Source organism: Taudactylus pleione, unplaced genomic scaffold (assembly GCF_031769625.1).
Source record: "Taudactylus pleione unplaced genomic scaffold, aTauple2 ptg000522l, whole genome shotgun sequence".
Lineage (NCBI taxonomy): Eukaryota > Metazoa > Chordata > Amphibia > Anura > Myobatrachidae > Taudactylus > Taudactylus pleione.
Window position 1 is genome coordinate 5,234,898 of NW_028284924.1, and position 14,194 is coordinate 5,249,091.

General features: G+C 43.9%; 1 protein-coding gene across 3 annotated transcripts in view; it reads right to left on the reverse strand.

Moving 5' to 3' along the window:
• The window catches only part of LOC148501293 (follicle-stimulating hormone receptor-like), a 180,518-nt gene that overhangs the window by 111,443 nt on the left and 54,881 nt on the right, over positions 1–14,194 (reverse strand). For all 3 annotated transcript variants that reach the window (XM_088450734.1, XM_088450735.1, XM_088450736.1), the window contains exon 2: positions 8,228–8,299. In XM_088450734.1, the coding sequence (XP_088306860.1) occupies positions 8,228–8,299 (72 nt within the window). The remainder of the gene's footprint in view (positions 1–8,227; positions 8,300–14,194) is intronic.

Genomic DNA, 14,194 nt, shown 5'->3' on the forward strand with positions numbered 1-14,194 from the left:
GGGACGAGCGAATGGACGGATGCACAAATTTTGCCATTTAGTTTTGTGCACGCAATGCGGCAGCAATTACCGCAGATGTGGGTTTGTCTGTGCATCAGTCTCATTATGCATACCAGGGATGTGCAGTCAGGGTAGGCAGGGCAGACAGAGCCTCCCCTGTCATGTTCCCTCCCCAATCATACTCCCTGTCATGCTCCAGAGTTTTGATATAAAAACTGTTATTATACATGTGTGCCTCCCCATCCATTGACCTCACCGCACATCACTGATGCAAACCCCCGAACTGTCCTAATTTCAACAGGACAGTCCCGATTTGAACAGTTGTTAGCGATAAGAACATTTGTTGCAAATTGCAGGGTGGTTGGAAGGAATTTGGCAATTCACAGGTGTGCCTACACCCACATGACAAAGGCATGCATGAAGTGTGCCGTAGACAAACCTCCGCCACAAATCTGAATTCCCAAATGTTGGGAGGTATTTTTACGTACAATATAACCCAGTGCAGAAGTAGAACTGAGTTGCTATGATGATGTCAGATAATCAGGAACTGTCTATACAACGTGACATTTATAGAGGAGACCTGATAAAATAAAGTAAAAATAATGTGAAAATAAATATTTTTTGGTTTTGAATCAAGCTTACAACTTAATCATTATTTTTTCTTTTTCTTTTTTTACATTTTTTTTTTTTGAATATTTTTTTCTTTATGAGTGCAGAAGCTCAAGCCCAAGTCCTTGATCACCAAAGCGCATCGGAATCCAGACTGGCTGTCGACAGAGGAACTTTAGTATCATCACATATTAACTAAAGGATGAACAATTGCAACTGGAAGTGCTTCTCTGTAACATAAATGATCTCTATTTATTAAACAGGAGAGTTTTATCAAATCTTCTAAGGTGGACTAGTGGAGAAGTTAGCAACCAATCAGCTTCTATCTATCATGTATATAGTACATTCTATAAAATAATAGCTAAAAGCTTATTGGTTGTTATGGGTAACATCTCTACCTGTCCTCTTTAGAAGGCTTGATACATTTCCCCTGAGTTGAAGAGGTTGTTCTAGGGGTGGAAAAGGAGCAGGCAGAGGGCAGTTTGCCAGGTTGCAGACCCATCTCTCTGGCAAGGTTTGAGACACTTCCCATAACACGTAAACACATGTTTTGGATGCATCCATGGTAACCTCACATTTCCATCACTGTTGTGTTATGTCGCAAAGTTATGTTCATCATTGATGTATAGGGCTGAATAAGCCAGAGCTAAATTAAACCACAGTGTTGGTAGTGTGTAGCCCATTTAAAATGTTAGTTGTTTCCCTTTAATGTATTAATTTGGTGATGAGGTTGTGGACTCGCAGCCTATCACAGGTTAGGGCGTGGATTCTGCACGGTAATATTAGAGATCCCAATCATTCCTTCTCTTGGCACAATTTGTGTTTTGCTCTTCATATATAAAACACAATGGGCGGGATGTACTAAGGTTGCAGTGACCATTCCGCCAGTCACCGCAACCTTACTGATCGCACACTGTATGTACTAACATATGCGATTAGTATCGCAAAGGACAGCTCATGTGATAAGAGCTGCCCTTTGCGAACCAACCGATGCCGGGTGAGGGGGTCTCCGTGGGACCCCGCCCCCTCCAAGCCCCAGGAATTTCCTGCTAGTGACCTGTGCAGGAGGCCCTGGGCTCCTCCTCCTCCCTGCACCCGGAAGATTAGGAGGAGGAGGAGGCAGAGGACCCAGGAGGAGCATGGGCCGGTGAACAGGACACTCAGGTGAGTGGGGGCCACTGTTGAGCGACTGCGAAACGCCGGATGCGAGATGCAGTAAGCAGGGCCGTGGAGAGCCCTGCCGGTCCCAGGTACAGAAGGGGTGTAGCCTAATCACGGGAGGCGTGGCCACGCCCCCTGGAGAAAAATATTAAAAATACACACTTTTGGGGAGGGCGGCGCTGTGAGCCACTCAGCCCGGCGCAAAGCCAAGCGGGGCGCGATCAGTGTGATCGCTCCCTCCCCACAGGCATAGGTGACTGCTGTGGCGGCTGAGCAGTCTCCCACTCTAGCTCTGCACATGCTGTTTGCCTGGCTGCTGTGAGGGAGCGAGAAGGGAGGGGGGGCGGTGCCAGGCCAGTCAGGAAGCCCGGGTAAATAGTACCCGCTCCCCCCCCCCTCTCAGCGCCCCTGGCAGTAAGAAGTCCATAGGCTTTTATAGGATAACGCCAGGTTTTTCTGGCGTTACCCTCCGCACCGATAATAGAGTGGCCGGGGCTTAGTACATATGGAAATGCGGTAAATACCCCGAAAACTGAGTTTTTACCGCATTTTTCCTTTAGTACATCCCGCCCAATGCCTCTCATAATGACAACTTCTATCATGGCAGGACACAAGTTGACCCAGGTTAGTAAAAACAGCCCTTTTAGGATCATCACTTTTCATATTTGTTCAGGTTTATATTATAAAAAAATATCATTGCAGGTATGGGATCTACTATACGAAATGCATGGGACTTTTTTTAATAACATGGAGCACTATGCCTAAAATGTATTAAATCATATTTATAGTACCTGCTCTCCCAGGGTAGTCCGGGAGACTCCCGTGTATCGGGTGACACTTCCGGATGTCCGGAAAGTTAGGCATGTCTCCTGGAGGTCGTCCAAGGTCGCCTGCTGCTGCTCACTTTCCAAGTGAAGTGGGCGGAATCATAGGCAAACGCAGGGGGGGTTTCCATCTGCCTGGAAACCCCCCTCCTCAGCACACACCATGACCACAATAGAAATAGTAATATAATAGAATGTTACTAGTGCTGCATGCTCTTCTCAGTATCACAAATGAAATGATTACCACCACCTATGGATCTTTTAAAATAAATAAATTAGGGGTGAGCGGGTTCGGATTTCTGAAATCCGAACCCCCCGAGCCCCCCCGATCCGAGGCCGATCCGAGTCAGGCTCGACTTTTCCCGCCTGACTCGGATCTGAAATCGAGGCAAAACGCCATCATCCCGCCTTCCGGGTCTCGCGGGTTTTGGATCCTATATAAGGTACCCACGTCGGCGCCATTTTCTCACTCGGCTGTGGACAGTGAAGAGGGAGGGTGGGAGTTAGGGCTGGCTGGGCTGTGTAGTGTAGTGTAGTGTAGTGCAGAGTAGTGTTGTGCTGTGCTGTGCTGCGCTGTGCTGCTGTTGTCCATAGGGGCTGTGTCCACTACTTCAAAGTCCATAGGGGCTGGCTGTGTTGTGCTGTGCTGCTGTTGTTAATAGAGGCTGTGTCCACTACTTCAAAGTCCATACGGGCTGGCTGGACTGTGTTGTGCAGTCAGTTGTCCATAGGGGCTGTGTCCACTCCAAAGTCCGGTGCAGTGTCCCAGTCCTAAAGGGGTGCTGTAGTGATGTCCAGGGGGTGCTCTGTCCGTCAGGGGTGCTCCCCCCAAGTGCTAAAAAAAATATATTTTTTCTGTGTTTGTGAATTGTGTGCGCAGTAGCCGCAACGTGCATCAACAAAGTAGTGCCAAGCGTGCGCCTGTGTCATGAGTAAAGGGCTGGCTGGCTTGACCGTTAAAGGGTGCTGTAGCCCCCAAAGTACACTCCAAACCAAATAAAAAAATATTTTCTGTGTTTGTGAATTGTGTGCGCAGTAGCCGCACGTGCATCAACAAAGTAGTGCCAAGCGTGCGCCTGTGTCTTAAGTAAAGGGCCGGCTGGCTTGACCGTTAAAGGGTGCTGTAACCCCCAAAGTACACTCCAGTCCAAACCAAATAAAAAAATATTTTCTGTGTTTGTGAATTGTGTGTGCAGTAGCCGCACGTGCATCAACAAAGTAGTGCCAAGCGTGCGCCTGTGTCATAAGTAAAGGGCCGGCTGGCTTGACCGTTAAAGGGTGCTGTAATCCCCAAAGTACACTCCAAACCAAATAAAAAAATATTTTCTGTGTTTGTGAATTGTGTGCGCATTAGCCGCCTGTGCATCAACAAAGTAGTGCCAAGCGTCCGCCTGTGTCATAAGTAAAGGGCCGGCTGGCTTGACCGTTAAAGGGTGCTGTAACCCCCAAAGTACACTCCAAACCAAATAAAAAAATATTTTCTGTGTTTGTGAATTGTGTGCGCAGTAGCCGCACGTGCATCAACAAAGTAGTGCCAAGCTTACGCCTGTGTCATAAGTAAAGGGCTGGCTTGACCGTTAAAGGGTGCTGTAACCCCCAAAGTACACTCCAAACCAAATAAAAAAATATTTTCTGTGTTTGTGAATTGTGTGCGCAGTAGCCACACGTGCATCAACAAAGTAGTGCCAAGCGTGCGCCTGTGTCATAAGTAAAGGGCCGGCTGGCTTGACCGTTAAAGGGTGCTGTAACCCCCAAAGTACACTCCAAACCAAATAAAAAAATATTTTCTGTGTTTGTGAATTGTGTGCGCAGTAGCCGCACGTGCATCAACAAAGTAGTGCCAAGCGTGCGCCTGTGTCATAAGTAAAGGGCCGGCTGGCTTGACCGTTAAAGGGTGCTGTAACCCCCAAAGTACACTCCAAACCAAATAAAAAAATATTTTCTGTGTTTGTGAATTGTGTGCGCAGTAGCCGCACGTACATCAACAAAGTAGTGCCAAGCGTGCGCCTGTGTCATAAGTAAAGGGCCGGCTGGCTTGACCGTTAAAGGGTGCTGTAACCCCCAAAGTACACTCCAAACCAAATAAAAAAATATTTTCTGTGTTTGTGAATTGTGTGCACTGTGGCTGCACGTGCATCAACAAAGGAGCAGCGCCAATCATGCGCCTGTGTCCCATAAGTAAAGAGCCGGCTGGCTCATTTCTTAAAGGGTGGTGTAACCCACAAAGTGCACTACTCTCCAGCAAAAATAAAAAAATATTTTCTGTGTTTGTGTGCGCCTTAGCCGCACGTATATATCAATATAACATAAATGGAGGACCAAACTTTCTCCGATAAAAATAAAATAGGGAAAGATCAAGAACCACTTCCTCCTAGTGCTGTTGCTGCTGCTGGGAGTTGTTCTTCATCCCAGAGAGGAAGTAGGAACACCACTACTTTTACTAAACAATTGACCCTCCAACAGTCCCTAGCGATGAGCATGAAGTACGACAGCAGTCATCCTGAAGCAAAACGTATAGGCCTTGACTGCTATGTTGGTGTTAGACGTGCGTCCGGTATCCGCCATTAGTGCAGTGGGATTTAGACAATTGATGGAGGTAGTGTGTCCCCGGTTCCAAATCCCATCTAGATTCCACCTGCATCCTCAAAGCAGCAGCGACAAGCGTGCGTCTGTCTGTTAAAGGGTCGTGTAACCCTCAAAGTGCGCTCCACAAACAATACAAATATTCTTCTTTTTTTTCTGTCTTTGTGAATTGTGTGGGCTGTAGCCGCACTTGCATCCTCAAAGCAGCAGCGACAAGCGTGCGTCTGTCTGTTAAAGGGTGGTGTAACCCTCAAAGTGCGCTCCACAAACAATAAAAATATTCTTCTATTTTTTTCTGTCTTTGTGAATTGTGTGGGCTGTAGCCGCACTTGCATCCCCAAAGCAGCAGCGACAAGCGTGCGTCTGTCTGTTAAAGGGTGGTGTAACCCTCAAAGTGCGCTCCACAAACAATAAAAATATTCTTCTTTTTTTTCTGTCTTTGTGAATTGTTTGGGCTGTAGCCGCACTTGCATCCTCAAAGCAGCAGCGACAAGCGTGCGTCCGTCTGTTAAAGGGTGGTGTAACCCTCAAAGTGCGCTCCACAAAAAATAAAAATATTCTTCTTTTTTTTTCTGTCTTTGTGAAATATGTGGGCTGTAGCCACACCTGCATCCTTAAAGCAGCAGCGACAAGCGTGCGTCTGTCTGTTAAAGGATTACATCGGTGACAACATCCAAGTAGGCATGTCAGACAGTCCGTACCTGTACTGGCAGGAAAAAGAAGCAATTTGGAGGTCCCTGTACAAACTGGCTCTATTTTACCTGAGTTGCCCCCCCTCCAGTGTGTACTCTGAAAGAGTGTTTAGTGCAGCCGGGAACCTTGTCAGCGAAAGGCGTAGGAGGTTGCTTCCAGAAAATGTGGAGAAGATGATGTTCATAAAATGAATTATCAGCTCTTCCAGGGAGACCAGCCTCCTGAACGTACAGAGGGACCTGTGGTTGTGGATTCCAGCGGGGACGAATTAATACTCTGTGAGGATGAGGATGTACACAACATTGAAGAGGGTGAGGAATCGGTGGATGAGGAGGATGAGGACGACATCTTGCCTCCGTAGAGCCAGTTTGTGCAGGGACAGATTAATTGCCAGCTTGTTTTGTGGGGGCCCAAACGAACCAATCATTTCAGCTACAGTCGTGTGGCAGACCCTGGCGCTGAAATGTTTGGTTTGTTAAAGTGTGCATGTCCTGTTTATACAACATAAGGGTGGGTGGGAGGGCCCAAGGACAATTCCATCTTGCACCTCTTTTTTTTCTTTGAATTATGTACTGTTTGGGGCCTAGTTTTTCAAACTGCCATCCTGTCTGCCACTGCAGTGTCACTCCTAGATGGACCACGTGTTTGTGCCGCCCACTCGTATCTCTTAGCATAGTCATCCATCTACCTCGGTGCAACCTTTTGGATATAAAAACACTATTGTGAGGTGTGAGGTGTTCAGAATAGACTGGAAATGAGTGGAAATTAAGGTTATTGAGGTTAATAATAGCATAGGAGCAGAAAAACACACAAATTCTGTGATTTTAGCTGTTTTTATGCTTTTTAAAAAAAAAAAATACAGATCCAAAACACAAAACCCAAAACCCAAAACACGGAAGGGTGGTTTTGGCAAAACCAATCCATATCCAAAACACGAAGAAAGATCCAGATCCAAAACCAAAACACAAAACACGAAAAGTGGCCGGTGCACACCCCTAAAATAAATACACCTGTGCACCAACTAGAAGATGTGGAAAACATGCACTGTTAGGGGTGCACTGCTATAGACCATCAATAGGGTTAATTATTAATATTGTATAATAATACACTATCCAGTACATAAGTAGACCGATATGTACATATATGTCAAGGGCAGTGCTAAGTTCTTTTGCTGCTCCCTCAGACTCCTGGGCTCCAATGCTCTGTAATAGTGCCCACATTTGAAAAAAAAACATTCTGCTCAGACAGGATGGACCTACTGCCGCATCTAATGGCTTACTGTGATCTTATACAACACAATATACTTTGTATGTAACATATTAAAGCTGGATAAGTGCTAATTATGCCCTCTTCATGGACTGGCCACACTAACTCTAAAATCAAGCATTTGGAAACCCCCCTCTAGAAATCCTGTGTTTGCCACTGGGTGTAATCCTGTCTTTCTTCACACAGGGCCTGATTCAGAGCCGCTCGTAAGCGGCCGCTCGTTCGCTCTGAGCGATGTTCGCACAACTGCGCATGCGTATGGGTCGTAATGCGCATGCGCAAACCATTCATTGCGGTCGGGAAATCGTGCGCTCGCAAAACAGCGAGGGGCGGCTAATTTGAATGACAGAATGTACCGTTCGTGGGTGGTAACAGGGGAAGGTGTTTGAAAACGGGGGAGTGGAGATCCGAAAGCAGGCGTGCCAAACGGTCAAAACGGGCGTTTAATGGGTGTGCATAATTATTAAAGGAGCATCACCGACCACGTCCCTTGGTTGTCTTTTAGCCTGAACTGCTCGCAGTGATAGCGGTAAGAAAAACCTACCACAAGCACTGCGAGCAGTTCAGATGCCTTTCGATGTACCCGATTAATCTAATAAATACCGGAGATGACGTGTGATGCGAACGGCAAAGGGGCGTCTTTACAAAATAGCGAGCACATTTTTTGTTTGCTCGCTCAGACATAGAGGCGTCGACAAACAGCAAAGAGCGAGCGCTCAATTTAAATAGCCGGCCCCTTTTTTGGAACGGCCGTCCGCAAATAGCGTCCGGGTCTGAATCAGGCCCACTGTCCCAGGCATCTCCCCCATTAATACATTGTGTAACAGTACTCCTTAAAATGACCGCAGGAAAAAACTGCTGAGTGATCATATCCTTCCTGAACGACGTCATGACCAAACACCATATATTATTCAGTATTTTCTTTCATCCCAATTTTGATAACTTTATTTCAAATGGTTTTCCGTTTAACTTATACCATGCCTGTATGTTAAAATAACAATTAAAGTACATGCAAAGTGAATATTTAGTCTTCGTATAGTTTTAAACATGGTACTTGGCTACCTATAGGAGAGAAATAAATGACTACATACATGTTTGTAAGTTCTGCAAATCCTGAGAATGCTCCGTATGGTATAACCTGAATTTTCGTGTACGTAATTCTCCTGTTTAAAAAAAAAAAAAAAAAAAGACAACATTGAGAAGGAGCTTAGGGGTAAAATTACTTACATGAGAGTTTTTTAGAAGTGGAGATGTTGCCCATGGCAACCAATCAGATTCTACTTAACATTTTACTAGCACCTTCTAGAAGATAATAGCTAGAATCTGATTGGTTGCTATGGGCAACATCTCCACTTCTAAAAACTCTCACTTTAGTAAATTTACCCCTTAGTGTTGAGGAAAAACAGCAAAATAAACAATTTTGAATAAATCTTAAAGTTTTGTGAGTACATTGTTTATGCGAATACATTTGTTTGGTCTGCTTCCATGTCTAGAAACAATACCTCAAAGGAGATAAAAAATATTTGTAAACAGTAATTACACGATAATAACTCTATACTTCCCATCCTCCCAGGGGCCATTCAAAAGACCTTACATGACGGGAATTCCCAACAGTATTATTATTTTTTATTATTTTTTTTATATGATTGTACTGTAAAGTCTAGTAATTTTGCATTAATGGAAGACTCATATACAGGTATCATAAAAAAAAAAATACAACTGAGCTAATGTCAGACTTAGAGGTATACTTACTAAACTGCGGGTTTTTAGAAGTGGAGATGTTGCCCATAGCAACCAATCAGATTCTACTTAGTTATCTAGCACCTTCTAGAAGATAATAGCTAAAATCTGATTGGTTGCTATGGGCAACAAATACACTTCTGAAAACCTGCACTTTAGTAAATTTATCCCCTAGAGGTCTATTTATCAAATGGAGAAAAAGTACTATCTCCAACTCAAACGTCTTCTCCATATCTAGCCAAGGGTCACCTCCGAAAATGAGGAAGCTAGGAGCACGTAGTCATACACAAGGCCAAAGGATGTAAATGAGTAGAGTGCCAGCCCAGAGGACTGTCAGGGCCACCAACAGTTAGGCTCCAATGCCGGGTGGTGGGGTATTTTACCTACATCTAAAATAAGTGTCCCGAGAGGAGCCTGGACATGCCATTCCTGTGGGTAGAGGAGGTAGGATTCAGACCATGCAGTACACAGAGTCAATAAAGGATAACAATTCTGGGCCAGAAACACAAAATATTAAAGAGTGAAAGAACCGCTACTTGTTTCTTGGCCTCAATGCGTTCTTAAACCTATTCCAGTTCTTTTACCTCTGGTACTCAGATGTCCTTGGGACTTGGATAGCATACCAGGAACTTCAGAACTACAGTAGGGCAAGCTTGGTGTGACAGGGCCAAGACTGAGAGACAGGGGAATGTTAGCAGACAGTAACAGCTAACCACAGAAGTGGTGCAAACAGAAGAATAGCAAGATAAGCAAATAGGACTATAACTGAAGAGAAAAAAGCGACAGACTTAGGGGCCAATTAATGAAACCATTTTCCTCCAATATTCCTGTAGAAATAGTTATTGCTGCATAAATAAGTCACATTTAGGCACCAGGGTATTTAACAAAGGAGATGTCACAGGTATCTCCTGAGTTAAACCCATGTACCGCAGAAAGACGCTATCCCTATAGTCCTGTATGGGAGTGGCTGAGTGATCTTTTATCTCTATGATCAATGACAAAAGTAAATTTTTTAGTATCTACCAGGATAGCTGCTTATTTCCCAGTGAATAGTGGAGAAGACAGATATTATTTCCCAGTGAATAGTGGAGATGAGAGATATTAGTCATTGGACCTTACACCAAAGTCACTAGGGAAGAAAAACGGTTTCTAAAGCCCATAGCAGCCAATTCTCCCTTTTGAATCTACTCAAATACCGTCAAGGGAAATAACAAAGAACATAAAATACAGCAGGACAAGCTAGGCTTGACAGTACCATGACTATAGGAGACAAAAGAAGACTAGAAAATAACCAAGCAAGACAGACACAGACTACACATAATAACAAGAAAAACACGACATATGGGATTAAATATCACAGAGGCCACAGGTAAGATAGTACTATAGTTGGGTACACATACAGTGGGCCTGATTCTGACCCGTTCGCTAGCACTGAGCGCTCGCAAGCGGGTCGATGGTGCCCAAGTGCACATGCGCCAAAAGCACTCCTGGGCTTGCGGCAGCGAGACCCTACCGCAGGGTCTCGTCACAAGCCCGGTGGTCGTGATGGTCTTGACCATCGCGACTATCATTTTGGCCGCTCGCTATAGCTGTGGGTGGTCAACCACAGCTATGCGAGCGGCCAGGAGGTTGCTCCAAAAAGGAGCAGGGATGGCGCTGATTCAGAGCGAACGATCTGTCAGAGCGTCCGGCTCTGAATCAGGGCCAGTATGCGATCCCTCAAATGATACATTGTTCCCGCACACATCTGAACAATATAATGCTTGGATCACAGTGTGTATGCCTGATCGCGTGTGCCTGCGGGTCATTCATCGCATTGTCCCATTTGCTGTGCCGCACAGTAGAAGGGACAAAATCTTGAACGATGTCATGCTGCTAAATGCCTCGTGGAACGACACACCACACCGTCGTCCACATGCAACTTGCACGGACGGCGCAATGTATTGTGCCATCACACCGAGCCGTAAATGGGTACAGACCTAGGACGACATCCAGGCAAGGTCCAGACAGTGAGTAGATATAGTAGGTCAAAAGGACAAAGGGGCAATGCTACAAAATGCTCCAGCAACCTAGTGTACTAACATGTCTTAAATACTATGGAGGTTGCTCAGAACTAGAGATGTGCGGTTCCGTTTTAGCCGGATTTGCTCGGATATGTTTGGATCTCAAAAACGGCATCCTATCGGCTACCCGGCTGTCACGTGTTTTGAATAGCCAATAAGAGAAATACGAACTAATCCGAACTTGCGATAATTTGGCGATAAGAACCGAAAAAAACAAACCCGCACATCTCTACTCAGAACTAGCTAAAGCTGGGCTTGTTAGCACGTCGTAGACATCTGAATAGACAAAACTAGAGATCAGTGAGAACACAGTATCTGCTCCATTAGCCTAGAAGCTGAGTAGAAGGCACAGATAAACAGAGGTTGTCAGTCCTCTGAACCTGGCCCCTTATTAGGTAAAAAACAAAAGAGCCAAAAACAGTTACAAAAAAAAAAGTTTGTTTTTGTTGCCCCAAATTCCAAATTGATTGCAATGAAGGGAGAAGTTTCTCCAGCAAAATTGTCTTGTTTTCCAATTATAATCCAAGCAATAACATTTTCCCATTCTGCTAAAACAACAAGTATTTATCACTTTATATTTGCTCCTTATGTATGACTGGTCCTTTTGAAGATTATTAGTTTATTCATTTTATTGTGACATCATGGGGTATATTTACTAAAGGTCGATTTTGGTGTATTTGTAGTCAAATTTAATTTGATTTTGCAAATCGGAGATTTGCTAAGGGCAAAATGGAATATAAAATCGAATGTTAGTAAATGTGCTTTTTTGGCAGTGCTTTATACTGTCGATTTTGACGCAATTTCAGTCAATAAAAATCGACTCATAAATCGACTTTCGTAAATATACCCCCTAGTATCAAGTGCACTTTTAAACAACATGTCTGAGAAATAGTGTGCAGTAGTACGAATAATTGGGATGAAAATATTAGGAGTGGTAAGTAGCTATTTATAACCCCAGCTCACATTGTTCTGCATTGGCACAGTTGGCACTGAGAGTTGTTGACATAGCAATTACAGTATGTGAGAGAGAATAAAGAAACGGTTGTGTTGGTGCATTTCAACTTTGCATTGTAAACTTTGCTGCCTACTATAGGGGGTATATTTTTTCTAAAGTGCAGGGTTTTTAGAAGTGGAGATGTTGCCCATAGCAGCCAATCAGATTCTAATTACTGTATCTTCTAGAATGTGCTAGATAAATGATGATAGCTAGAATCTGTTTGGTTGCTATGGGCAACATCTCCACATCTAAAAACCTGCACTTTAGCAAATATACAGTACCCCTAATACTCTGTGATCAATGTCCATGGAGGGCTGCTATTAAGGAAGACACGTTCTGTGTTGGCTTTGGGAAAACTGGACCTGCTGCGGAAAGCAGTTTGTCTTCAGTTAAAAAAAAAAAAAAAATAACAAAACCACACAAAAACAGTACAGATTAAATATTAATCAAGATGAGTCTCATTGCTAGACAACCCGGTTGGTTTAAATGATCAGGTTTGAAATCCATAACAGGTATCCCTTTAATAACTACTTCCATTCAACCTGCTGGCAAGCAACATCCTTGTAACTGTGCACATTAGCCACTCCTGGCATTTACCTGAAGGCAATACTTTTGAATACTTGCACTTTAGTTGCATATTCCATACTAGCTGTAATGCCCAGCGTAGCCTGGATTTAATTTAATAAATTTTCCCTATGTCTCCATCCCTCCCTACCCTCCTCTCTTTCTCCCTAGCTTCCTCCTTATCTCCCCCCTTCCCCCACTCTCTCCCAATGATACTTTTTTCCCACACCCCCCTTGCCTCTATTTCCCTCCCTGACTTCTCTCTCTCTCTCTCTCTTTCTCTCTCTCTCGTACATCTCTGACACAGGTAGAAGGGAGTTCAAGCCATCTGTCATTACATTCCAACGTGATGGTTTTTTTTTTTTTTTTTATCATCAGTTGATTTTATTATATAGATTGTTCATAGTGATGAATCTAAAGGTCTCCATAACTATTCTCTTTGTTTCTCTATAACTTGTAATGATAATTGAAGGGCTTAGAAGGATAGGTACTAAACATGGATGAATTTACCTAGCTGAAAAGCAGGAGGCTCTTAGAAATACCCCTAGATTGTAGGGACTGGGGTAAGAAGTACATTTAAGTCTGCAATGCTGGCTACAGGCCCACTGTGAGAAAAGTTAGACCCTTATACTACAGAGGCACAGCCATGCCTCATTGTGAACATTGGGTACCCTCTGATGATGGCGGACCCCCCCTTGGATGTCATTGCCCCTAGGTTGAAACTTATACTACCCATAGGCTTTTCCTTAGTAAAGCTCTGTCTATTATACATTACTATGCTAAAGGGACCCCAACCAAAAACTGGGGTTTAAAAAACAAATGTTGATTAGTAAGAGGTAAATATTAAAGTTATTTCCCCTGATTTTTTGCAGTAAACCTACATTTCATACATTTAAGGCACATGCACTATGAAATGTCCGAAAAAGCAGCCCTTCAAGAGATATCTTGTATCTCTGTAATATTTGCTACCGCACATGGTCAGGGAGCTGATTGAATCTTGCATTGTAAAGTGTCTCTGCTGTAGCAAAGTTATATGATAAATAGCCAATTCATCACTTTTATCATTAAAGCAAGGAAGTGCTTACTGCAGCTTGTTTTTAATCAATTTTCCATTTAAGCCCTTTATCTTAGCATCTCCAGCGAGCAGAGCAGAACTATTTCTGTTATTACACTCTATATATTATTTCTGCTGTTATCTATGTTCTTCATTATCTTTACTATTAGTGTATATCTTACTGGGGCTAATTCCAGGTATTATGCTGTACTAGAAATGTTTTGTTGTCATTTGATGTAATCTACAGTACACGTGCATAATAGCCTGAAGAAATGCTTGCTGCAAGAAGCATAGAGCATGTATGTAACTATATACATATAAAATTATATATATATATATATATATTAGGGGTGAGCGGGTTCGGATTTCTGAAATCCGAACCCCCCCGAGCCCCCCCGATCCGAGTCCGATCCGAGTCAGGCTCGACTTTTCCCGCCTGACTCGGATCTGACATTGAGGCAAAACGTCATCATCCCGCCTTCCGAGTCTCGCGGGTTTTGGATCCTATATAAGGTACCCGCGTCGGCGCCATTTTCTCACTCGGCTGTGGACAGTGAAGAGGGAGGGTGGGAGTTAGTGCTGTGTAGTGTAGTGTAGTGTAGTGCTGCTGTTGTCCACTACTTCAAAGTCCATAGGGGCT